At 42.0% G+C, this 26,001-nt stretch overlaps 3 protein-coding genes across 4 annotated transcripts; 2 read left to right on the plus strand and 1 right to left on the minus strand.

Moving 5' to 3' along the window:
- The first annotated feature begins 1,869 nt into the window (after nucleotides 1-1,869).
- cbx3b (chromobox homolog 3b) lies at nucleotides 1,870-5,942 on the plus strand. Its single transcript, XM_084556979.1, has 5 exons — nucleotides 1,870-2,010; nucleotides 2,427-2,567; nucleotides 2,667-2,823; nucleotides 3,297-3,454; nucleotides 4,755-5,942. The coding sequence occupies exons 2-5, from the start codon at nucleotides 2,428-2,430 to the stop codon at nucleotides 4,873-4,875; spliced, it is 576 nt and encodes a 191-aa protein (XP_084413105.1). The 5' UTR covers nucleotides 1,870-2,010; nucleotide 2,427; the 3' UTR covers nucleotides 4,876-5,942.
- Nucleotides 5,943-6,550: 608 nt separating this feature from the next.
- On the plus strand, nucleotides 6,551-8,322 carry snx10b (sorting nexin 10b). Of its 2 annotated transcripts, none has more exons than XM_084556973.1 (6): nucleotides 6,551-6,710; nucleotides 6,964-7,050; nucleotides 7,139-7,239; nucleotides 7,381-7,482; nucleotides 7,645-7,857; nucleotides 7,988-8,322. In XM_084556973.1, the coding sequence occupies exons 1-6, from the start codon at nucleotides 6,678-6,680 to the stop codon at nucleotides 8,115-8,117; spliced, it is 666 nt and encodes a 221-aa protein (XP_084413099.1). In that variant the 5' UTR covers nucleotides 6,551-6,677; the 3' UTR covers nucleotides 8,118-8,322. The 2 variants fall into 2 exon arrangements, with proteins under 2 accessions (XP_084413099.1, XP_084413100.1); XM_084556974.1 differs by having other exon boundaries at nucleotides 6,967-7,050.
- Nucleotides 8,323-16,110: 7,788 nt separating this feature from the next.
- skap2 (src kinase associated phosphoprotein 2) lies at nucleotides 16,111-24,104 on the minus strand. The gene is made up of 12 exons (XM_084558013.1): nucleotides 24,018-24,104; nucleotides 23,543-23,648; nucleotides 23,419-23,444; nucleotides 23,042-23,137; nucleotides 22,196-22,276; nucleotides 21,734-21,817; nucleotides 21,474-21,598; nucleotides 21,077-21,140; nucleotides 20,754-20,867; nucleotides 20,494-20,589; nucleotides 19,524-19,636; nucleotides 16,111-16,500 (listed from the first exon to the last, which is right to left on the minus strand). The coding sequence occupies exons 1-12, from the start codon at nucleotides 24,055-24,057 to the stop codon at nucleotides 16,408-16,410; spliced, it is 1,038 nt and encodes a 345-aa protein (XP_084414139.1). The 5' UTR covers nucleotides 24,058-24,104; the 3' UTR covers nucleotides 16,111-16,407.
- Between the last annotated feature and the right edge of the window lie 1,897 nt (nucleotides 24,105-26,001).

The raw sequence follows: 26,001 nt of genomic DNA on the forward strand, positions 1-26,001 counted from the left end.
ATAATTAATAACTGAAGAAAACAGCAGCTTACCACCTTGGCTTTGTCAATAGAGAGCCTGCAATTCCTGAGGACCACACAACAGTTTACCTACATGAAGTTTCCACTGCACATGGGAGGGAAATAGGTCCAAATGACGGAACATGGATTTGCAACTTGCATAAGACCTGTGTCCTGTCCTCCCGAGACTTTAATCAATAAGGTCTCATTCTGAAGAGAATATACACCACATTCATCTTCCATGCAGGCATCTGCCAGCTTCTCACTGAAAGTCTGAAAGCATTTTAATCACATCCCAAGAGCCTGCCCAGTGCTTTCTTACTAAAAAGGAAACTGAGGCATTAATTCTTAGTATTGCCTCCTTGTACATTTACATTCTTGTAGTGTTGTTAAGGTGTTTGCATTTCATGAACAAATGCAGCCAGTGCTGCACAATCCTGCCTTGAAGACGAAACAGTATCAGTTACAAAAGTGTATCAGAGGCAGCTCCAATATAAATTCACCTCCTCGTGAAAGCTTTTTGTTCTGCTGCTTTTTGCCAACAGCACAAATCCATTTGCATTAGTGAACTGAGATGCATGAGCAATGACATTCAGGCCCCTCCAAATTTGGTAGTCCTGTGAAGGTAAGCAGCGTCCCCCAGTGGTGTTTTACAAAACTAGTGTGGAATAACTGCTGGAAAAAGGGTAAGCTTGGTCAAGTGGAAAGGCCTGCAAGTGGTGCTTATTTGACCAATCAGCAGCTGTGGGAATTCTCATTGGCTAAAAGGGAGCTGTCAGTCAAATCTCTGCCGGCTGCTTTTCCTGTGATCTCAGCAGTGTAGTTTCAGAGTTTGTGGAGAAAAGGTCTCCTCCAGAAAACCCTATGTGCACATAGACGTATTGAGAACTAAAGTAAAAGTATTGTCACTACATTACGAGTAAAAATATTTTAGAATTTTATTAATTACTAGCAAAAATACACACTCAGAATAAAATATTAACCACATTAAACTTTAAATTAAATTTAAAATAAAAATTTAATAAAATTATTTTTTTTGCATATTATTATCACTATATAGGCCATCACAATTCAAATATCTAATTTTATTGTTGTTAAGATGGAATTAATTCTAACTAAACTGTGTATATATAGTGATGAAATATATTTCATCACTATATAATGAAAAAAAGTGTATTACTTGAGTAAAACGTAATATAGTAATTATACTGTTACCCATAAAGTTGGATTTTGTTTTACCTCTTCTCATGAAATGACTGTGACAATGTGATTTATTCTTGATAGACAGAGTTCATATCTTTTCAAAACGTTATTGATCAATCTTCCAAAACATAAAACTGATATGTTTAAATAGGAATAAAAAGAGGAATGTGTCTGAAAATTAAAATTTTTCCTAATTTATGGGCAACAGTGTATATTCCTGTCAAATAAAAGCAGTAATATAATATAATATAATATAATATAATATAATATAATATAATATAATATAGGACACAAGTACTCATCTCTTGTGTTTTTTGTCTTTATTAACACTTTGTGTTCACAAATACATATCCGCCGACATGTCCGTATTTGCATCCAGGGCGAATGACAAAAATATCAAAAGCCTAGAACCAGTGTGTAATCCCTGTGAGACCCTCTACAGAGAGACAGTCCCCTGCCATACCCGTCTGAAGCCCATGGGTGGCAGGGCAGCTCCGGACCACTGGGCTGGGACGGACGCGGATTGCTCTCTGATTGGTCGGTGGCGTACGCGTCCCCGTCGTCTCCTCCCGGTTTTCCTGGCATGACCTTTTCCCTTGGCAACCACTTCCTCCGAGCATCAACGGCCATCTTTAATTTTAACTCATTCATGAAAAGTTGTCTCGTTGTCAAACACGCCGAGCGACACATTTGCGCACAAAGCGGCGTCGACGGCGCCGTGTGCATGCAGTTTCCAGCGAAAAGAGCAGAGCAGAGCAGAGCAACACCGCAGCAAGCTGTCCGCAGAGATTAAGTAAACACCGAAAGCGTACGTGCTTATTGTTCATTGCGGCGTGTTGTGCATCACTCTGGCACGTTTCCATTCATGTTTTCAGGCAGCGGTGTGCAAAATATGCTCGTAGCCGAACTGTCGGAGTGAGCACTACGCGTAGGTTCTCACTAAAATGTTGTGTTTTGGACTGAAGGAGCTGTATGTTATGATCCCGAAAGAAACAGCAGGTGGAGCGCTTTAATAATAAGTGCACCGATCATTGTCGGAAGGGCACAGCAGGGTAGCTACTCACCACAGTCACGTTGTTCTGCAAATGTTTCTGCAGCAGTGTCTCAAAAGTGTCTATTCCTGACCTCAGTGTGGCGTTTTGACGCAGACGGACACTTTCTGTTCTTCCGCATTCCTGTAACTGCCCTTGCATTCATTCACGTGCTTCTTATTTGTCATGGCAGAATGAGAAAGAAGCAGACCGCCAAACAGAGGAAGACTGAGGAGACTACAGTTGTCCAAGAGTTCGTGGTTGAAAAAATAATCCGCCGCAGAATCTTTAATGGGAGAGTGGAGTACTTCCTGAAGTGGAAAGGGTTCACTGAGTGAGTGAGGTGCTGCGGAGCCTGTCATTTGCCTGCCGTGACATTTTGTTTTAACGTGATAGTTTAACTTCTTCTCTCATCACTTTCATTTAATCACAGTGCAGACAATACATGGGAGCCTGAGGACAATCTGGACTGTCCTGAACTCATTGAGGAGTTTCTGAGAAACGCACACCTCGCCGAGGAGAATGCAGAAGAGCAGTCTGAGCAAGAGTTAGTTCCCAAAGAAGAGATGACAGAGCAAGAGACGGAAATTGTGAGTGTGTGAACAATGCTGTAGTATCCTGTCTGTTGTTTCCATGTTATTTACAGGATGTCTGCATCTAAGTCTACTGAGAGGGGGGAAAAAGACAATCTTATTATTAGAGTCCCTTTTTATACTGCGCTGTTTTAGGCTGACAGCTAAACTCAGGAAAATTCAGGAAGCTTTGTCCGTCAGAAGTAGACCGTAGCTTCTCTGGAATAAAGAATGCATTCAGAACAGAAAAACATTCGTGGCAGTTTTAAGGCAGAGTATGAAACTTAATGGTGTGTGAAGTTGGTTAGTTAGTTCTGCCCTGCCTCTGAAAGTGAAACCAGTCAAATTTCCTCTTTTACAAAATGTGCATGAACAGTAAAAACTGCCACATCTAGACCATCTCCCGATCTTATCCTTATCGTGTCTTTTTTTTTTTCTTCTTTCTCTTTAAACTAACTGCTGCACCTGTGTGTTTGTTATTCTCGCCGCAGTCCCAGCAGCAGGCTCACCCCGTGCGGGACGACGGCCACGTCCTGCAGCCAGATGACGAGCAGTCGGACGCCCCCACTGACCTCAGCACTTACCTCGAGCCCGAATGCATCATCGGCTCCACGGACAGAAAGGGAGAGCTCATGTTCCTTGTCAAATGGTAACTCGGCTGCTTCTCCTTCAGTCTGTCCTTGAATGACTCCCCACGTTTGGCTAAATGTTTGCAAAAATCACAAAGCTGCAGTGTTCAAACCACAGCAGAGATAAAGTATCTTCACATGTCACATTTACGAGGGTGTTTTCAGCTTTTGTTGCTACTGGCATGCAGTAAAAAGTCCACTTTCCTGACGTGTCATGTGAATGCATCATTAACAAGGGAGACAATGATGGATGACATTGGCTGCAAACACCTGACACCTCACATTAGTAACGGACTGTAGTGAACTTGTAACCACAGCAAATGGTTATCATTACAGTCAGCCATAAAGCTTTCCACTGAATGCACCTGTACAACTGAATTCTGTCCAGTGCAACATCTACCCTTTTTGAAACTTGTTCAATTTCTGATAAAATATCAGGATTGTGGAAATTCAAAACATTACTGAGGTTATTAATAGTTGTGTTATTCTGTATTATACAGATATCTATTTCTTCTTTTAAGTCAACTATGGCATCGACTTTATTGCTTTATTTTTTTTATTTATTTTTTTATAAATTTAGTGACTCTATAGCAGAAATGTTGTAGCTGACGGTGAATTAAGCACAAGTGTACTGATGATCAAGTCCCACTTTGGGGAGTTGCTGTGTTTTGGGCATTCTGGTTGACTTTCATTCTCACTGGGACTTTGTGGAACTGAGCCATAATACATTTAATTCTCTCCCTAGTGTAACGACTCACAGTGTTTTATTAGTCATTGGGATTACCAATCTGTCAAGACAGCTGTTTAAAGTCCTTTAACCAGTAGTGCCGAAATAGCATTGTTGGGTCTGAGGAAATTACTGGGTCTGAGGAAATTACTGGGTCTGGTGACTAAGAAGTTTTGATGGAAAGCTTAGTATTCAAAGCAAAGAGGAAGTGTACAGTTCATGACTTTAATGGAACGGTCTCAGGCCGTGGTCTGACTCCAGACAGCAGAGCAAACACGGAGCAAAAAAAAACAAAACAGCATTCTCATTCAGAGCTGTGTTGGCAGGCCTTCAGTATCATGTACTTGTTATACTGAGATTCCCATTGAATCCCCACTAATAAAAGGTTTCATTTGTTACACTATGTAACAACCGTAACTTGTAGTACAACTTTAAAAAGAGTATTTATTGGATATTTTGTAGTAGCCTTTCCACCCTCATAAATACTTGTTCTAAACTGACCGAAATGTACGTTGCTGTTGAAACCTTTTGCATACGTTGCAACAGTTGGAAGCCACTTTAATGTCTTCCCTCTCCTGTGCGCTTCGCCGCAGGAAGAACTCCGATGACGTGGCCCTGCTGCCGGCCCGTGAAGCGAGCGCCAGATGTCCTCAGGTGGTCATCGACTTCTACGAGCAGAAGCTGACCTGGCACTGTGGGGACGAGGAGCAGTGAAATGCGTGTGGGCCCGTTTGCAGGAGGAGAGCTGATGCACAGCCGCGCTCTCACCTGAAGCTTAGTTTAACCTCCATCAAGTGTCCTCCTTCAGCTGACATTAGAGGCACACTGTGTGAAATCGCACTCCGCTGCAGGTAGAGTTTCAGACTCTGGCAGGTGCAAGATCCTCAGCGGGGGTGGATTTGAAGTGCTCTCAGCCCTGTGGTGCTCGGTAAGGTCACTGTGCCTTTGAGGACACGGAGATGGAGGCTAAAACTACGCTTTGTGTGAAGTCAGACTAACCCGTTGCGGCTTTTTTTTTTTTTTTTGTCATGTAGCAAACTCGATCACTGTGGATGTGTTTTGGTTTTAAATATATTGTATTTATAGACCTGTTTAGCTGCAAGTGTCTGTCACTGGGAGGGGTCCTTAGTAGTTTCACTTGTGCTTTAAATCTTTTGAAGCAACACCGTGTTAGCAGAGTGAGCTAACCCTTGTCAAGTCTGTACCTTCAGGCCATGTAGCTTTTATTTAGAGCTAAACATCGTTGACTTGTTCTTTAAACTCCTGTTGTTTGAACATGTACTGTGTGTAAGGTGTTTATAGTCACGGCTTTTATTGTGTCTCACTGTATCTTTGTGTGGCCCTCGTGGTTGTTGTAAAACACAAAAATATTGCCCACCAGAAAATTCCCATATTTTGAACCAACTGCTTTGTTCCAGATGTTGTCGTCCCCTTTTCACTGAATTATACCCTTAAATTATTTGGTCCTCAAAGTGAAGTCCTGATAGAATTATTCAAAAGGTCATAATATTTCTCGAGTAAAACCGTTGAGATGGTTGAAAATTAACTTCTGTGCGCCTTCAGTGGGTGAGACGATTGTTAAACGTAGCACTTTAGATTTGTGGCTGTCCATGTACTTGATACCCGCATCCTGACGGCACTGTCCTGACTCGACATATCTCCCATGACTGTTATGGGGCACTCAGCTGAATCGTAAACTTCTTAAAAACACACCTGCTACTGAACTACTGTAACTTTTGACCATGAATCTGTGAATAAAAGAAACCTTTTTGTGACAACTCTTCCTCCTGACTGATCGCATTTGCCACTGAATGAGGTGGGAACATCACTGAAACGAAGAATCAGTGTTAGCAATGTTATGTGAAAAAAAGCTCAGGTATGAAACAAATGAGACTAGCTGAAATAAAATGAAAATGCACAGGAAATATCCTTAAGTCTTTAAATAATAATCTGTCAACAAAACGAGCACGGACTGGTGTATTTGTTTATTGAGGCGGCGCGGTTGACATGACTGTGACTCAGCACCTTCAGAAAATGTAATAAATTCTCTGACCTTTAACCAAAACTTTACTTGACAAATGATGAGGTAAAACCAAACATTTTAAACTATAAACTCTAAATTGAAATGAACAAAGGCATTCTAGAAACAAAGTGAAATTAGAATTAAAACTAGAAAAACTGAAGAAGAACTAAAATCGGCTGAAAACAAAAAATAAGAATGAAACTGAATAATCAAAAAGCTACGTTGCAAATGATCATTTGATCGAGACATATGATCAACAGGCGCTTAATGCTGATATAGACAAGTTGGCACATGTTGCCAAACCAGGCTTTTCCAGGGAATTTTGTAGACAGGGTTTGATAGCAGTGGGGAGGAGCTTATCTTAGTCTGTGACTTTACTTTGAAACCTTTGTCCCATGGACAATAGGAGGAAATATAAGGCAGAAGCTCAATGCTGAACACATCATTATCAGTCTGATTTTACTGAGATTCAAACTTGAGGACATTTTGGATTATGCGAGAAGAAAGCGACAGCACTGCGTATGAGGTAGGTCTGAAGTTAATGCTCAGGTAGTTTCATAAAATGAACCTTGAATTAAGTCACATGTTAAACTCAGAAGCCAAGCACTGGTTAAAAAATGTACTGAGTAATAAAGGATACTTGCTGGGGTTTTCCTATCCCGATTCTTTTCACGTCAGTCACTGCACTTCCTCTATTTGCCAGTAAAATCCTTCCCCTTTTTCAAAACCCAGTGCATTCAGTTCAGTGTTTCAGTGGCTCTCCTTCTTTCTCCATGCAGCAGATCATCAGTGTCTGGGTGAGAGACCCACGGATACAAAGGAATGACTTTTGGCATGCCTACATAGACTATGAAATTTGTTTACATGTAAGTAAAATGATAACAAGAGTTGTTCTAATCTCTACATTCAACAATGGAAGCTTAGTGTGTGTAACACTGGTGTTGTCTGTTTTAGACCGACAGCGTATGTTTCACCAAAAAGCTCTCGCGTGTGAGAAGGAGGTACAGTGAGTTTGTATGGCTCAGACAGAAACTACATGAAAATTCGTTGCTCATGTAAGTACATTCACCGTCTTTCAAATGAGAGCTTGAGTGTAAACAACCAAACTGGCTTAGTTTCACTTTTCATTTTAAAAGCAATGGGCTCAGTTGTTCCTGTCATTCCTGTTTCTTTATTACTATTATTACTTTGTGCAGGATAGCACTCCCAGAGCTGCCCCCCAAAAATCCCTTCTTCAGCCTGAACAATGCCCGTCAGATCACCGATCGGATGAAGGGGCTCCAAAAGTTTCTGGAACAGTAAGAATGACCTCAGAGATCAATAAATTTATGAACTTTGACATACTTCAGCGCAAACATAACAAAACTGGTATGCAGAGTATCCTAACCAGGCCATTGCTGTTTTTTTTTTACTTCCTCTTGCGGTATAGTGTGTTATGTGTGTCTGTGTTTATTTTTCAGAATACTTCAGAGTCCCCTGTGGCTGTCGGATAGTTGTCTCCACCTTTTTCTGCAGTCAGAGCTCAGCATACCGAAGATGGAGGCCTGCGCTGCTGGGAGGACGCACTACACTGTGGCTCAGGCTATCCAAAACTGCGGCCTGAGGAGGTTCCACTCAGAGACGGGCCTGCAAGACCTGCAGACGGACGTGTTCTGTGACTCTGACTCTGATAGGTATGGTAACGTCATGCTTTATTCATCCCAATAAAAGCCTCCACTCCCAACTTGCCGATGTGTTTCCAAGGAAGTTTGAAGTCCCCTGCATCACTAAACTGTAAAACTTCACTCATATTTGCTGTTTCAGCTCAGAGTGCAGAGATCCAGAGCAGAAGATTAAGGATTTGGCAATAAACGAGGCAGAGAGTACAGCTTCACTTGATTGCATGGGAACCAGCCAAGAGGAGACGCTAAGCTGCTTGGCTGGTTCGATATGAAAACATCATCATCGTACTGTTGGAATGTCGGTCTGAATGTTGGAGTCTACTAGTTTTACTTTGGATTTTCGAAGATCGAAAATAACTGTTACTCTACATGGTTGCATGTAATTACTTCACCTCATTTTTTTTTTAAATGTCACATCTTATTATGTCCTCAGTAACAATGTATAGTAAATAATAAAACTGTATATTTTATTCTTCATGTACTGAAGTGTTGTCAGTGTGTCCTGGCTGTATGAGTTGTAGCAACAATTTGCCTGAAGATGGCAGTGTTGTTACATTTATGTTTGCTGCATAAACAAACAGAAGCATCATTCGTTTAAGTCATTTTTACAGTGAAACTGGACATATATGTGCAGATAACAATGTTATATCTTGAGCAGTGACAGCCTAATGTCTCTCTATGTGGGTTCCACTGCTAATAAAGTGTACGGTCTGGGAAGCTTGTCATCTGGTGGCCACTGCAGTGCTTAGCAGTATGACATGTATAATAGGGTCTCTGCAGAGTTTCCAGACGGCCCCCCTGTCAGGTGTGTGGCTGGTAGGAGGTTCTGGGAGATCCCAGTGGACTCGCTCCTGTCTGACAGGGCTAGCAGGTAGACAGGCTACATTGCTCCCCGCAGAACAAAATGCCAGCTGCACTGACAAGCCACCCTTTCTATCTGTCCCCATTGCTTTGTATTTGTATGAGCTTATTCACTGCAGCCGCGTGTCTCATGTGTGTCCGTGTGCATGTGTGTGTGTGTGCTGTGCATATACATGTGCTCCCACAGTGAGCACCACAACGCTTATGCAGAGGCAACGACCACTAAACAGAGCGAAGGCAACCTGACATATCTGCAAAACTAATTAGATTAGCCGTTTCTCTCCGAAGCGGCAGTGTGATTCATTATAAACTCAGAACAGAAGCAGACTATAAACTTATTTTACAGGGAACAGAGAGGTGACGTCACCTCCGACCCGCTCAGCTCTGAGCAGCAGGACGGTTTGGACGACAGAAAGCCCACTAACTCAATGTGGGGGTGGGCGCCTTTCCTGGAGATGTGTGGGTGTAGACACGTGGTCATGTGCATATGCTAATGCAGAATATGCATGTGTCACCTTTGTCAGGGCTTGAAGTGTAGGGCAGCACTGTCCTGCAGCTTCAAACATATGGTCTGAGGTTGTCAGTGCTGGAGAAGTTTGCTTTAGCTGGATATTCTGCGGATAGATAGATAGATAGATAGATAGATAGATAGATAGATAGATAGATAGATAGATAGATAGATAGATAGATAGATAGACTATTATTTTTTAAAAACAAGCTTAAAAACGAATGGAATCTTGTTGCAGGTTAAGAACAAAAGTTATGTAGCAGATGCAGGTTGTCTATGTTACGCAAATCACACCTGTCACTGCATACAGTATGTGGTTTGTTTGTTGCTTACAGTCCTGCGGATATAAGTGTTTGCATTGCAGCAGTCCAGGAGTATTGACTTGTCTTTCAATGATCCGTGACTCCAGTCCACTGGCTGTTAACCTTGAGCCGCTGCAGCCTATAGCCTGTAAGTGTGGCTCTGCTGCCATGACAACACTGACACATTTAAACCCATCAGATCAATTGCTAACAGCTCCCTCCTCCATGTTGTGTGACCCCCAGAGAGGTCAAACAAAAGGTAAAATGACTCAAGGTGGGATTCAGGTGGATCGCCAGAAAGGTTGGCATACAAGATCAAATTTTGTTTCATTATGTTTCTGTTTAATCTAATTAGTATGCTTATTGTTTGACACATAAAACAGTAGAAGATCAGACAAAGGAAAATGGCTCCTCTGGGAAATGCCCATCTGCCTCGGACCAAGTCAGCATGTCTTTCCGCCACGGCAGCTCAAATAAACCCCACCTCACGCTTGTGTTCTCATGCTTAACTTGTTATTCTCTCTGTTGTTTAATCAACGCAGAATCACAAAAAGCAAAAATCCATTTTACACGTTGGAACACTGTCAAACGTGTAACATTATGAAATCCCAATAAGGGTTCCTCTACAGAGCTAAAAACAAATGGAAGCATTGAGGGAGATATGCTCCAGTGGAGGCAAATTACAGATAAATCAGAGGCTGCTCATGCATTTTAAGTGCCACATTATACAGAATCCATTAGTAGCAATAGGAGCTCAGCACCATTTGAGATATTAAATCTCTGTGACTGCAACTCTGTGGAACCTCGATGAGTCGATATCAGAGGAACCTGCGCTGCCAATAGAAAGTGGGTGAGGCCCGAAAGGAATTATGCTACAATTATAAACCAACAGTGATATGATAATGGCACAAGCTGGTTATACTGATGTGCAGCTTGTTACACAGCAAGAAACCCACATTTACTAAAGGCAGATGAAGGAGCAAGGTAAATAACCTGGGATTAACTCAAGTGTTAATAACAAACCCATTGACTCTGAACATTTTTCAAGGTCTCCCACATTTCATGCCCGTGTTGAGCGCTGATTTACTGAGGGCCACAAAAATTCCACAAGCTGACAGCCAAAACGGGATTTTCAGATGTAACATCTGTCAATGCAGCTGTGTGCCTCTGTCTCGTTGTGTGCTTGTGTGTGTGTGTGTGTGTGTGTGTGTTCTATCCTAATACCTGCCTCAATCTTGTAAAAGAATACCTTTCCTCAAGGCTGCAACATTTTTCTCTGCCACTCAAACGTCACAGATGGAAATGAGCTGACATACAAGAGCTATCCATCATTCATCAAACCCAGCCGCCCTACCTTTCTCCCGCTATGCATAGCTATACCTGCTCTTTCCCCCTCCACACGCTGTCTCCTTTCGGTGTGTGGATGTAGCAATTACTGGGATCAGTGTACCAAGGCGAGCAACAGCTTCCCATCTCCTGGAATCAGGGCTGATCAGCGTGAAACTAGCTGCTCTGCCTCGAACACATACATAGGCCTGAGGGGGGGAAAGGAAGTTGAGATCATTGCTTCATAATTTCCTGAAATAACATGGTGTGCAAAATCAGATATGTTTCCTTTGGTGCGTGCAGCTGAGAACAGATGGATGAGAAGGAAGGGACTGGTGTTAAGAGAACGTGTCTGTATTTTCCTGCATGTAAAATAAATGACTTTATAGTAAGGAATAAAGGCCCAGATATTTTACGAATAAAAGTCATAATGGCTGGAACAAGCAAAGACAAACATGTTAGAATTCTACAAAGAAATGTGAGGAATAACAGAGACAGTGAAAGACTGCAATAATGTAAAACATATTTGCTTGAAAATATCCCCTGTGTGTCACAAGATCATGTGTAAATAACAACCACTCCAGACTAATGCCTTGTTAGGGATGAGGAACGAGTACAGGGGGAGCTCTTTTGTTATACCCAGTTCAGTTCACGGAGAGATGGTCAGTGGTGGCAGTGAGAAGACGACAGAGAGCGGAGAAACCAGGAGGGAAAAAATGGAAGGGTAGAGGGCATCATCTCTCGGGGGCCTCTGAGCTTCGCTGCCAGTGTGTGTAAATCAGCAGGCAGCTCACGGCTGCAATGAGGTAGAAAATAAAAAAAACATAAAAATGTCCGAGTGAAATAAGACGCGAGGAGAAATCTTTTATGATGAGCCTAAATTCTCCTTACTCTGCAGTAGATCCACTGACCGCCTCAGCTTGTCTTCTCCAGACACCGTCCATCACCCCAATGTCTGCATATAGCCACAAATTACTCAAATTACCCCACCTGCTACTCATGTAATACATATGTAATGAGTGTCCTAAAAATTTGCATGATTATTATTCGTGGTACATTGATACACCAAGGTTAGATTAATTAATATGCATGTAAAATCAAATAGACTTCAGAACCAGGAAGTCTGTGCAGATGTTGATTAACACAGAAAAACCCAACATGTCTGGGTGTTGAACATTTGTGCAGGGATGTCGATATGTCGGAAAAATAATCTACACTCAAAGATCTACTAACTGTCTTTGTGAGATTATAACTGCTAGTCTACGACCTGGGCTGGTTTATATGCAATCACATGACCCATTGCGAAAGATCTCCATAAGAAAGCACAGAAAGATAGTAAGTAGATATATATTTTATCATACGACACTGAAATAAAATAAGGTGGATGTGACTTTTGATGCTGAGGGTTAAAGTAAAAAGTACAACGTACTTAAACCCCTTAAAACCCTTGACTGGGTTTCAGAAGTAAAATAATTCTTTTTAATATGTTAAACTGTGTGTGTTTAATTGATTACAATAAAAATATGTAACTTAAATACTCTCTAAGGAACTCTGAAAAGGACAAAACTGATGGATGCATGGCTCAATCGAAATGCTTTATGTTGTATAAATTACTGTACGGATGAGTAGTGAAAGTTTCACACAGTGAAATCAGTAATAACTGAAAATTCATTTTTTCTTAGATTCTTAACTTATTTTGTACGGTAAAGATATGATTTTAATGTGTTCTTCATGTTTTATGTCCTCACACATTTGTCTAAATGCTTTATCCACAACATAAATAGAAAAGAAAACCTAAAGATTTCAAAAATTTACCCGATTCAATCAATTTGAATCAGTTTTCCAAAGTGCCCTCAGCAGTAACCGCTGGCCAGATGGCGCGGTCATGTCACTGTACTGATGAGCAGCTCCATGTGCGCCTTGGGCACTAAATTAGCTCAGGTTAGCTTGGCAGGACCTTTGCTTGGATGCATACCAAAGCCGATACTGAATGGGAGTGATGGCAACAATCTGCTATCCAGGGCCTCAGTCAGCTCACCAAGCTCTTGTAACTCAACGCTCATACCTTTACTTCCCGTGTCAGAGGGATCTCTTACAAAGGCCTGCTATATAAAGACCTGACACTGAGATGGGACCTCAACCTAAATGTGGGGTCGTTACAGCTAGGGGCATCTAACACTGGACGGTAAAAGAGGGAGCAATCAGTTTGCACAGGATTGTTTGCACAGGATTGTCAGCTACAGCGTAGGTGGGTGTAAGGTACAGAGGCATGTAATTACAGTTAGAGCATCACTAGCGTCTCTGACTTCCCATGACTACAAACTATCCTCCCAAACCATCCAGGGTCATTACTCACCTCACTAACTAGCGAAGTAAATCAGCAGCAGTGCACTGACCTGATATTAGAGCCACAGCAAGAGAGTAAACAGGGCCAGATTACGGAGGCTAGGGCCATATAAATAATCTGCAAAGACACGTCGCAGGGGCGAGGTGTGGGAGGTGTTTATAGCAGGTGGACAAACACCTGTCACTTTGATAAGTCTAATTTATCTTGAGCGACATGTCAGCGCATAGCTCTGCCCTGCCTGACAGCCTGGACTCCCAGCCCCACACCCTGTTTGTAACAGTGATGCATACAGTATGTGACAGAAATGACAAGCCTCCGCGCAGCAATAACAGCTCCATTTGTTTAAAATACAAGCTGGGGTGTGACGGTGTTTAAGGTAGTATCCTGTAGATTGTTTGATTATCAGACCTTGCGTCTCCTGCTCCAGAGATATACAGGTCTTCCCCTGACATTACTGTCTGCAGCTCCCAGAAGGCTATTAACAAGAGGAGCAAGTGGGCGCTGATAGCATGTGAGAGAAGTGGGCGTGGTGCTGGCAATAAATGACCTGTCTAGACCCATATTTACTGGCCTGCACCTAACCCCGCTGTGCAGCTCATAATATTACGCATTAGATATTGGAAAATCACTAAAATAAATAGAAATATAAGCCGCAAATTGCAGGAATATGAATTTATCAGAGCAGCCTGTCATGATCGTTAGCTTTCTCTTTAAATACACCACGTCTCCTCACAATGTCATTACCCAGCCGAGGAAACCTTAATTTGTCAGCTGTCCTGAGTTATGTTAACAGAAACTGACCCCAATTAAGAGTGACTTGCATTTAAAAAATGTCTGTTTCAGATTTTAAGATTTAGACCGAGGGGGAAGAGGCTTTAATGGAATGCTGACATAGGGCCAGTTGGAGAGGTGATACATTTCCTGCAAAATGCCAGGGGATGCCACATAAATAAGGCTGTGTTATTCCTGACAGAAACTCTCTATGAAGCTGTGGTGTGATGTATTGCTGAGTGACCTGGTTAAAGAGCAGATGAAACAGCTGACAGCTTGATCAAGATTACTTCTCTAAAGTGGTATAGATCAAGCCTTTAGCCTTTTCACCAGCCTCAGGGGTGACCGTATAAAATGGTGATTGTACATAATCATATTCAACAAAGATAAGCATGGCGGTATTGTCTTTGGAGTTTTTATATATATACACACATTCTTAAGGGAAAGTTCTGCAAAGTAAGACTTAATGGAAATAATAAATGCAAGTTAAAACTAACTTATTTAAATTCTGAGCCATCAGTATAAACTGACTAAAAGCCCTGAAGGATTTTTTTATATATATATTTCCATCATCTTTCTCAGCAAATCCCCTTTTATTTATTATTACTGAGCAGCTCAATCTATATACATTTGGCCGTTGAAAGTGTGTCTTTATGGTTGAAAGTATTAATTAGTGATATCCCGGTATCATTAGTGTAATTTAGTGCCCCGCAGATTAATGACACGATGGCATTTATCTTTGAAACATTATATCTTGATGTTAAATTGCAATAAAAGAACCTGTATATTCTGAAGATGTGGCTGTCCAAATCTAACAGGAGATGGGGGTGAAGTTGACATCCATTAAGGAAATCCTTTATTGGCACATAAAAATGAGAGGCAATATTTAGCCTGACTTGCCTCTGGCAACCTCGCCCACCGCCAAACATTAAAAGAAGGGCTCTTACGCAGCAATGCCACACTATGTGAGTAATATTTGTGTATGAAATTTAAAAAAGTGTTTGATAATGTGAATGACCAACACTCGAAACACGTGCATGATTAATGTCATTCCTATGGTTGCTTGTCTCATAGTTTCTAGTTGCGTCTCTTACTGTCCTAACACAAAGAATTTTCTTCTCTAAACTCAGAGTAGTATATTCAATAACTAATTATGGTAATTCATTACATCTCCAATTAGTAGAGAAGGTTTATCGCTGCACTGTACCGTAAAGAGCAGGATTTATGTTGGCTTTGAATGTCACCCAGAGGACAGAGGACGAGCTCATCACTCAACGGGAACAAAACAGAGGGACAGGAGCAAGGAAAAAAATAGAGAGGAAGAAGCAGAGAAAGATACGGTGAGTTATTGGTTAATGAATGCATTTTTTTTTTTTTCCCTTCCCATTTTCTCACAACCTTGAAAAAACCTTGACGAGGCCCCTTTGTCTCCACCCAACCAAAAATGAGTGTATCACCCTCATATATAAAATTAAGGTATAACTTTGGCATTTCTGTGAGGAGGCTGTAAAAAGATATGTACAGTACGCATGTAACCTCAGAGGGATATGGCCGGCTAACGCCACCTCGCCTGCTGTCAAACAGCCCCTCGGAGGGCGATAAGCATCCCGGCTATCGGTGTGGGTGGCTGTCTTATTAGTGCACCTCAGCCGTTTCACTCAGGCATGCAGCACAACCAACCATCTGCCACGCCGTGATCCTCTGCCCAGCAAAGTCTCTCCGGTGCCGTAAAACAAAAAGTGTCCCTTTGATGCTTGGAACAAAAGTGCTGACCAGATGAATAAACTCATTTCTTGAATAAATAAAAGCATCTTCATCCATATAACCAGAAGGTTATGTACACATATTAGGTTTGCACACATATTTTAATATTAATAATATTGACAGTGGCTTAACTGTACACTGAAGATTTCTTTCTGCCCGTAAATACTCAAAACCTGAACTTCCTCTTGACTCATGCTGTTAATTTGGACCGTAATCATCATGTCAAGGCTCGTTTCCTAAGGCAGCAAGAAAACTGCCATGAGGTCCTTCTTCCTTCAGCATCTTTGTTATGAGCCTCATTTACAACCTTTGAAGAGACTCTATTGCCACCTTGTGGTTTAACAAGCAGGTTAAACAGTAAAAAAAATGGCTCAGATCCAACAACATGTGTTTAAATCTTTATTATTTTTGCAAACTTTGCTGAAAGTGGTGCATGAAATGGCGTGAATAGAAAATAAATACAACCGAGCAGTGCAAAGTGCACATGCTTTAGAAAAATATTATAAATGTATTACATTCACAAGACAGCCTTTTCATTGAATCATCAGTCTCTTGCAGTGGGTATAGGAGGAGTGTTCTTGAAAAGTATCAACGACAATACAGCTGGTTTATTAAATTAAGCAAACATGTAGAAAAATAAAACTTGCAGCCATGAGGTGCGAGCATCTTAGGCTGGGGTGTGTTCACAGAGCATACATCTCCATCAGGTAGTCTTTGGGAACAATGCCTATGGCTCCATTCTTCTCTCCAACCCACCAGCCAAAGTTCTGGTACTCCTGGAAACAAGAGAAGCAGGAGAAAGATTGAAAAGACTGGGTCAGTCCTCTTACATTCATCACAAATTATACTTACCAATTTCACAGCTGACTGTTCAGAAAATCTTTGGCAGTTTTCTGTTCACTCAATACCATCTATGTCCTCTCAACAGCTTTACGCTTCCATTTTCAGGCCTGGTTCAATACCTGGTGTCAGTTTTGAGACTGCACACGCTTCCCTCCACTCCACACAAAAACCCTCAGTGCGCATAGAGCACATCACGCATAAATCTGTCACGGCGTGACAAGTAATAGCTCCAAATGGCTGTCAGCATGCTGAGATGTGAGGAGGGCACTGTGAGGAGAGATCTGAGACAAGAAGAGAATAAGCCTCTCTTTCTCTCTCCCTCTGTCTCGTTGGACAAAAGCCCGACCTCACATCAAAGTCTTCCCGAGACATGAATCAGAACCGGAGATCGTGTTCTGACAAGGCTGAAGGAGGACGAACCTGCACAATGTTTCAAATCCAGGCCCGAACTCGAGGACAAGGAGGGGCCACATCTGTGTCCAGTTATTCCCAAGAGGGAGCAACTGATGTAAGCGATCAGATTTTAGTATAAGACACAGGAAGACTGCGATGATAACAGCGAGGGTTAACACTGACAGTCGTGTGGTGGCGGGCCATTCATCATGTCAGAGAAAGAGGAGCTCGACTTACTGTTAACGGCACAACTCCACAGTCAGCATAACAGCAAATTTAACAACATGCCAACGATAAACAAACGAAAGGTGTCAGGTCCATTTTATTTATCTGTAATATGATGAAAATGACATTTCATCCCAGGCCTGTGGGGGATAATATTGCATGCAGACAGGAGATGCGTGCAAGAGAGTGTGTGTGAGTGAGTGTGTGTGAATGAGTGTGTGTGTGTGCACATTATGACTTCCTGCCGCTAGCCTTTGAAAACGGCAACACCTCATTGTGTAGTTGGCTGCCTGACAAATAAGTCATGCTCAAGTGAGCGCTGGACACAACATCAGAACACATATATATAGAGCGCATTAACACAAATATCCTAAGCTGGCTAACACCACTGTCCTCTAATTGTATTACTTCTATAAAATGAAAGACTCGCGGTGCAGCGGTTTAAAACAACCTGCAGAGACGACAACAGCAACAGCAACATTACATCATGCTTTAAGAAGTCACCTCATAATTAGTTTTTCACTGGCAACGTGTGGGGAGTGGGGAGTCCGCATATCCGGACAACACCCTCTCCCTCAGTCCGGTCTTATAATCAGCACCGAGGTCCTGACTGGGGGGTCTCACAGCTGTAACACTACAGCTATTCCTGGGCTGTGGAGTGGGGGAGGGATGCACGGAAGGGGGAGAAAGGAGAATGGCGGAGGAGGGAGTGATGGAGGGGGAGAAGGAGTCGGCTGTCCCTTCAGCTGCAGCTGGCTGCTGCAGTCCAGACAGGTTTTATGGTCATTGCCCTCGCAGCAGGCCACAACCCCCAACACCAAGGTTTCAGCTAATGGCACTCCCAGTCTAAGTGAAAGGGCAACTTGATTCTTGGTCCTTTTTCCGCACACCAAGAAGGAGTCATAAACAGGCATTTGGTCAATGAGCATCGATAGGTCTGTCTGCTTTGTGCATTTTTGTCCTTCCATTAGTGCTGAAGGATCAATCAATTGATTGATCAGAAAAGTAACAATTCTGGTGATACATTATTGTCTAATGTAATTTATAAAAACAAATGTTCCCAAAATTTAGAGGTTCAAACTTTCTAAATCCTAGAGCAAAAAATAAAAATAAATAAAAGTGTGACCTCAGACATTACTGTGAAAGGCTTTCTCAATTATTTTAGAACATTTTATAAGCCAAGGAGAATTTGATAATGAAATGAGCTGATAGTTGTTGCACATTTCCAACACTCCTGGTTAAATAGATAGATGCCTTATTATAAATTAAGACTATAAATAAATTAAGGCAAATAAATGATTCATTGTAAAATTAAAGCATTCTCTTTCTGTACCTCTGATTAATATGAGACACATGAAGGACGTCTCTGCTGTAACATGCCACTAGAGGGCAGACTTGAATTTGAAAAGGGACCTGGCCAGCTGACAACAGTATGTCTCAGTTGACTCCATGCTCCATAGAAACCAAACCAGACAGGAAATAAAGCCTGGCTAGATTGAGCACATTTCACACGTTTTTTTTTTTTTTTTATTTCATTTTTTTTTCAATTAAACCACAAGTCTTGGCATGTGTTTACAAAAGTATAAAATTCCACTACTTATTTTATGTTCTGTGTTCATTAAAAACTTGTTAAACCTATCACAACAAAACCCTATTCTACATCTATGTGAAATAGTTAAGCACAAAAGGGCTTCTGTTTAGTTACATAATGAAGTTAAAGAACGGCCCCTCAGTTCTCCCACCCGTGCCTAGCTGACAAGCCTCGGAAATTGTGCGTCCACTACACGTCTTCACCTGCTCTGAATAGAGTGGCCGACTAAGCCTGGGTTTCCTGAGAACACACATTCCTATTTGGAGAGGTGAGAGAGACGTCTGAGAGGTGTGTGGGCTGAGGGCTGCTCACCGCCTGGCATGGCAGCAGCGACAGCGTGCTGAAACAGTCCAGATGGAAGTGATGGAATGGCGCTGTGTGCCAGCAAAGCCCAGCCTCCGCCAACAGCACTAAAACAGTTTCCGTTGTGACACAGCTAATCCCCGTCAGAGTGCCAGAGAAAGAATCTAGCCCAGTCTGCCTCTTACCATCAGCCATCTACCTCTAGGCGGTGGGCCAGGCGCTGCCAGTAAAGGATCTGAATAGTCAGTTCCTCTGAGGGCCTAGAAATAACTCACTTTAGGTGGTCTGAGACCAGCTGAACCACTCCGACTGCAAAACCTCATCTCAAACTTCTGCATTACAGTTGGGTTTTAACTAATCCTGGCTGTCCATGCATAGAGAAGACACTCACCAGGTGACAAATCAAGAGTTTACAGCCAACACCCAGGGTTCCTGTATCCGTACCTTGCTCAGGATGTAGACGGCGTCTCCACGTTTGAAGGACAGCTCATCTGGCTGGGCCCCTGTGCAGTCCCATAATCCCTGGTAGAAGTTCTGGTAGTCTGTGCTCTTGTCGACTGGAAAGGAGAAAACGGACAATGAGGTGCGTTTTATTTTCTCCTGAGAGTATTTTATATCTACAGTGTGGGCACAGCTAGGATTGTTAGCATGGAGCCCAACCAACAGGAGGCAGTGGAGAGCCTAAAGTTAATCTGATGGCATGTGCCAAGGTGAGAGAGTGGCTGTGTCCCAGAGTCATACTAGACACTATTTTTCACAAGTGATGCACACGAAGAACGTGCACATACAGTAGCTCTAAAAAGTTAAATTAAACTTGTGGTGAAACACCTCCTCACAGTGCTCTGAAAAACAATTAACTATTATATATAGTAGTATATTATAAATATTGATATAGCACACTGTATAAAATCAATTTGTAGTATGGACCTTGAATACAGCTATTGTCTTGGCAGCTGGTGTTTGCACTTCCCAACTAATTTATTCATCTGGAATGGGGCCACATTCAGTTTGGTGGTGACCCTGAGTGCGTATTAATCATAAGAATATTTGTACAGACACAGAAGACGCAGATATTTATACAGCAAAGCATTCTCGCACTTACAGAATTATAAAACGACGCTTATAGTAAAAGGAAGTTGGCCAACTGGGGCAAGTTATTTCCAGCGTTGTGTTAACTTTCAGTTGCACTTTACTAGAACTTCCTCTGCAAGCATCACTTCTCCTTCTTAACGACCGCTTAAGAGGGTTTAATGTATTCACAATGACAAAAAAAAAGTGTGACAGACCGATTTTTCGTTGACTCAGTCTCTTCCCATCTCATTCGTCGCTTCTGTAAGCGACGAATGAATTCAAACCACGTTTGAATTCATTAAATATACCACTCAGTCTTTAGTCACACGTCAACGCTGTGTACCTGCAGCAGCAGGAGGAGGAACAGGAGGTTTGCTCACTGGCTCGACCTTTGGTGGAGGCTTTACCGGAGTCTTTGCCGGAGTGGGCACCTCTTCGTCTGGAGAAGCATGAAAGAAATACTGATGGATTAATTAGTGCTTAGTGATCTCTGAGAAATATTAAATGGCACAGGAATGAAAGTAAACCCCATCAGATAGATACTGTGCGTGCTATTTGTTCATTTGCTGTAATCTGTGGCTGTAATCTGAAATGTGGTCTGACCTGGGAGCTCTTCGTAGATGTCTTCGTCAATGGGCTCGCTATTTTCTATATGTCCAACATCATCATACATTTCCTGTTCCTCTTCGTCTTCTTCTGGGATGATGCCACTCATATCTGAAAACAGTGGAATACTATATTTGTTTCATGCACACACACACAACAACAACAACAACAACAACAAATGCCTGTTTGTTCACCAGCTCTATGACCAATTTAAAGGACATTGTTCATATTAGGAAAATATATATTTGAAATCTGAAACAAAATTGCTACTGAGATTATAGAGCGTAGTAAAATGTTCTTATGGTTGGAAAAGTTCAAACCTCTCAAAACAAAGTCTATCTGTTTCACCCATTCCTCCGCCTCTTTGGTGGTTGACGCACAAAACTGCGATGAAAGAGGAGAGAAATGAAACCTGCAGTCAGTGCAATAAGCAGTCTCACATATATTAATTAACATAAACAAATAATACCGCATTTATGCATGGCAAAATGTTCCACATGGAAGAGAAAGACTCGCTTAGATTTTCTTTTAAATATGCACGTCAGGTCGAGCCATTGCAAAGGCAGCAGTGTCACATGAATGAACGGGTTTTTAAAATAAAGATTTAATGAAGTGCACGCCCGTACATGATGTTGCCAAGTTTCAAGCGTCTCGAGTCCACATTTGTTTTTCAGATGTGGACTGCAAACTGTAGCCGTGTCAGAGAATGACACGTACCTGATAGACTCGCTTGTCTGGAGCCGAGATTTCAAAGCAGCAGTCTTTCTTTGAGTCTTTGCGTAAGGTGTTGTTCATTTTGACCGTGTACCCGTCTATACCGAACTCGCCCTTCTGCTGCTTGTCTGGTCACAAAAAATGAAAACGTCATCATTAATGGTTGAGATACAAGTGCAGCGACACCGTTAGATAATCCACAAAGATTTCTCAGACAGCAGGTCATTCTTAAACGACTGTGAAAAGAGAAATAACTGAAGTACCTTTCTCGCTGCCATAGTAGTAGAAGGTGTGGTGGCTTAGAGCGCACCATCTCTTTTGCCACTCGGTGCCAAAAAAGCTGTGATCTGTGGAAGCAAAACGAACAGAAAAAGTAGACAGTATGGACCACTTTCTGGTACATTGGAACATTTATTAGAGCTATGTATTATATGTGTTGTAGTAAAAAAAAAAAGCCAATATGTATCACACATGTCCTGTATGGGGTACAGTTTACGCTTTTGGACATGTGGATTGTATGGGCAACGGCTTCCTGTTAGCTCCTCCACTGAGTTATAATTTCTTGTCTGCATAAATTGTCTACTTGTTGTGCATATCAGACATGAACCTTGTAAATCCAAACTTCAGTAAATATAGGAGATTTCAGTGTGCATGCAACATCTGTTTTTTTTTTTGTCCTTGCAAAGTGTACTGCCTTATGTGCATTTAATTAATAAAGCACCAACCCTTTCTGCGTTTCTCAAGATATCCTGCTTTAAAGACAGACATCAGGTCCTGAGCCGCCACAGGTGGGGACTGCTGGGCACCTGCAAAAAGAGTTAAAGAAACCCAGGAAAGTAAGCTTCCACTCTGATCCCATCCACGTTATTGCCTTTAAAAGTAATTGTTAAAACATTTCTACATGGGTTTCTGGTCAGACTTTGCTATCCTGCGTGTGTTTACTCGATGTTAAAATGAAATGGCAAAAGCCTCGGAGCCTACGCTAAGCAATGTTTAACTTCTCGCTGGAGGAGGTGCCCCTCGCACCGTGCAACTTCAATGCAAATGTTCAAATGCTGTGTCAAAGTTGCTTTGTGTGAAAGAGCAGCCATAAAACTGGCAGCTGCTCACAGCTCATAAACCCCGGTCCCCTAATCGCCGTTTCACAAGGATTTCCCCGATACTCTATTTAAAAAAACAAAACCCAAACACTTGTATATAGATTGGTATCATTGAGCACATTGGATTAATGGGAATGGGTTTTTATTTCTTCAAATTTCAGCCACGGCAGTAATTTTCAGTCCCCAGACCGTGGCCGAGAGCAGTAAAGCATGCTCTTGCTGTCAGAGGGGTGGGGAGAGGGACATGGTGGGAGCAGGAGTTGAGTCCCCAAATTGCTTCTCAAGTACGTTGCCAAGTTACAGTTGGAATGTCTCCCTCATTGTGCCGCTCAAAGTCACTTTCTCCAAGGAGCAGACGCAAAGATGTGTATACATTTTCACGCTAAGGTGCAGCTTTTAAGCACGTTCATCCGTAGCCTGTGAGCAGTTAGCAGCTCAGCTCTGGATGTCTGTTGGGTGCTCGTGGCTTACCTTCTCCTGCGTCTTCATCCTTGTCCGTGCGCTCAGACTGCAGCGACCCTCCGTCATTGCTGTCAACTTCCTCCTCATTTTCTGAGTCTTCTCCAGCTACGGAGTGAGCACAGTGGACATGTTATGGTGTAATACAGTGGTTCCCAGTCTGTTGTGTGTAGTTGATGACAGCTGAAAGGGGGTAAAAGCTAAAAACTATGTAGACATAATGCAATAAAAAACAGATATTAGAGGAAAAACAATTGTAGTTTTGAGTGGCTTGTAGTAGCAACCCCTTATATTTATGTCATGACCAGTTGTGGGTGCTAACCAAATTTGAGAACCACAGCTTTAATCGTATAACACTGTTCAAAACAAAGAGAAAGACCAGCACTCACCTTTTTCCTTGAAATCATGTGGGAAACTGTTGGGGAGGCGGTAGATGGATGTTAGCAGCTTGAAAATAGTCAACATTTGTAAGAAAAATCCCAAACAGGAAATGTTTGGTGCTTACAGACATACCCGAGTTTGACCTCTTTGATTCGTTTGATGAAAGCGTCCTTCTTCTCTTTGGCCTTTTTGCTTAAATTTTCCCCTTTTAACCCATCACAGAGGAAATTTTCTAGTTCTGAACAAAAAACAGAAAAAACAAACAAACCATTGATTCAGTGAGATGTGTTTTGTTTGTTTGTTTGTTTGTTTAGCAGTCAAACAGTCCAGTCCTGGTGGACATGGTCCTATAAACACCCAGAACAGCAGCCTGACGTCAAACTCCCCATAGTTTTTTAATCATCAGCAGCATTTTTGAATGAAATAGCAGCACCGCGGTGTGTTACTGACATATAGCTGGACAAGAAAAAAAAAAAAAAAAACTTTGTCTTGACTGGGTCTGAGCTTCCTCTTTCACCAAACCGTCCGTTTTTAAAAACTAAACCTCAGTGAACGAGTCTTAAATGGACAACAAACACAAAAAGACAAAGAAGAATTGGTATTTTACCTGAAATAAGACTCGACAACTCCTCTGGAATCGCGCGCATTGTCACCAGCAGAGAGTATAGCCCGAGGCGATGGACCTTCCTGCAGGGGGAACTTGACACACGGAAGCAGCTCAGACTCAGAGATGCGGAAGTTGATCTGTTAATTATTTATCAGTGACCACGCAGCTCCGCCGCTGCAGCACAAACAGCCAAGTGTCTGCGCGTCTACACTGACGTTTATTGCTCTTTATTTTCTGCCTCTGACAACGGAGAGTTGATGCTTTAATGAGTCTTTACGGGACAATAAAGTCCAAGCATAAACGCCACGATCATATTTGTGATTGATTCCAGACAATATTTATTTGGCACTCAAGTGTGCGCGCCATGACTTACTCGTTGGATGCATTAATTTTTATTTAATTTTTTTTTATTTAATTTTTTTTAAATTTATTATTATTATTATTTATTTTTTTTACAATGATGCCAGCACCTGGAGTTTATGAATATGTCAACACTGTAAATCTAAACAGGGATCATTAACAGTCCAGTGACCCACTGTCCTGGATGTTCCTGTGCCAGCTACTCTAGACGTTTAAAGGTATCTGTGCCACAACTCATGCACATAATATTTGTAAAACAATTTGAATTCAATGTGACACTCCACCTCAGAAACAACCCACTACTGCAAGTAAACAAAAAAACTTCACTCCTTCCACCAAGTGTCTGTGCCTCCTGGTGTGTTTAAGGAAAAAATAGCTTTCTGTCATATTGTTTATAAAGATGTCAGTCATTTTTAGCCGACTTCTGACAGGAAATATCACCCAATCTAGGTTAAAAGGCTGAGCCTTTGAACCTTGTGGCCTCTTGTTGTGGAGAAATGAGTCAGAAATGTCAGTGTAGCTGTGGCAGGACATTGTGAGGGGTTTCAGATTTTAGCGTAGCTGCAGGTGTTGGAGAGTGTTTGTTCAAAGACTCTTTAACGCCCTAAAGATCCTAAGCAGGGTGGTAAACGTGTGTTTTGATCAATGCAACAGCAGCCTACACTGATGCATTTCTCTTACTTTTCTTTTACATCTTCGAATGTTGTGCATCTGTATTCACACTAAAACAGGCGCGATCACTGGTTCTTGTGGTTTTCACATTGTGATATACAATCTCACTCCTCACTTGTTAATGCAAAAAGAACCCTCACGTGACGGTCTGCTTTTCTGTGGATGTTTCTGCAAAGCTTTTCTGATGTCACTTCCTGTTCAGCCTCCTCTGAGTAGCCAATACATTCTTTGAGAGCCGGGTCATTCAAAACCTGACCCCCTCCTGACCTGGCAGCAGTTCCTCCCAGCTTGGAGAGGAGAGGAGAGCCAGCTTGACCTCTGACCTCTGTGTGAGTGCGTGTACGTGTATGTGTGGAGGGAGAGATCCGTTGGCACGGTCTTGTATCTAGTTTCCCGTAAACCTTCATCTACTTGCCTATCACCTCAAAAACACCTCCCTTCGAATAGTTCCTGCCCCTTTCATCACACCCATTATCGGTTTGTAATCCACTCAGTGCACGTCGACCATGCTGCGTTACTCAAATCCAAGCGACTAGGATGCTGAGCATGAAAAATACAACGCTGAGGAGTAAATAGCCAGGTTTAAGCATGGGAAATGAACTTAAGAGGAGATGTATTTGTGATTAGTTTTCTTGTGTAAACACTGACACAGTGTGGTCCTAATATACAATGACCTCTAAGGCTTCAGCACCAAACTAAATCTGCTGTTTCTGCCTTTTTTTTTTTTTTTTCAAATTATGCACCATTAGAATCACTTAGAACCATTTTTCATTAGGAATAGCACTTCACCACCCACCTCCACATTTTTATTGCTATGAGTGTCTTAGCCAGTATGAGAGCATGCAGCACGATGAGTACAGAAATACTGAGCCTATAAATGTTTCCCACCGCCTGCAGACACTTTTCAGATTAATTAATCAGTCCGATTGTTAATCTTGGGACTTCTGGAATA

Source organism: Chelon labrosus, assembly GCF_963514085.1.
Source record: "Chelon labrosus genome assembly, chromosome: 12".
Taxonomy (NCBI): Eukaryota; Metazoa; Chordata; class Actinopteri; order Mugiliformes; family Mugilidae; genus Chelon; species Chelon labrosus.

Excerpts from the sequence above, each read along its gene's own strand:
- cbx3b (XM_084556979.1), top strand. The coding sequence starts at position 2,428 with ATGAGAAAGAAGCAGACCGCCAAACAGAGGAAGACTGAGGAGACTACA. Across the intron at positions 2,568-2,666 it reads AAGTGGAAAGGGTTCACTGA|TGCAGACAATACATGGGAGC; the intron begins GTGAGTGAGGTG and ends ATTTAATCACAG. Across the intron at positions 2,824-3,296 it reads CAGAGCAAGAGACGGAAATT|TCCCAGCAGCAGGCTCACCC; the intron begins GTGAGTGTGTGA and ends TTCTCGCCGCAG.
- snx10b (XM_084556973.1), top strand. The coding sequence starts at position 6,678 with ATGCGAGAAGAAAGCGACAGCACTGCGTATGAG. Across the intron at positions 7,483-7,644 it reads CTCCAAAAGTTTCTGGAACA|AATACTTCAGAGTCCCCTGT; the intron begins GTAAGAATGACC and ends TTTATTTTTCAG. Across the intron at positions 7,858-7,987 it reads TGTGACTCTGACTCTGATAG|CTCAGAGTGCAGAGATCCAG; the intron begins GTATGGTAACGT and ends TTGCTGTTTCAG.
- skap2 (XM_084558013.1), bottom strand. The coding sequence starts at position 24,057 with ATGCGCGCGATTCCAGAGGAGTTGTCGAGTCTTATTTCAG. Across the intron at positions 23,138-23,418 it reads ACATGATTTCAAGGAAAAAG|CTGGAGAAGACTCAGAAAAT; the intron begins GTGAGTGCTGGT and ends CTCACTCCGTAG. Across the intron at positions 21,818-22,195 it reads TCTTGAGAAACGCAGAAAGG|ATCACAGCTTTTTTGGCACC; the intron begins GTTGGTGCTTTA and ends TTGCTTCCACAG.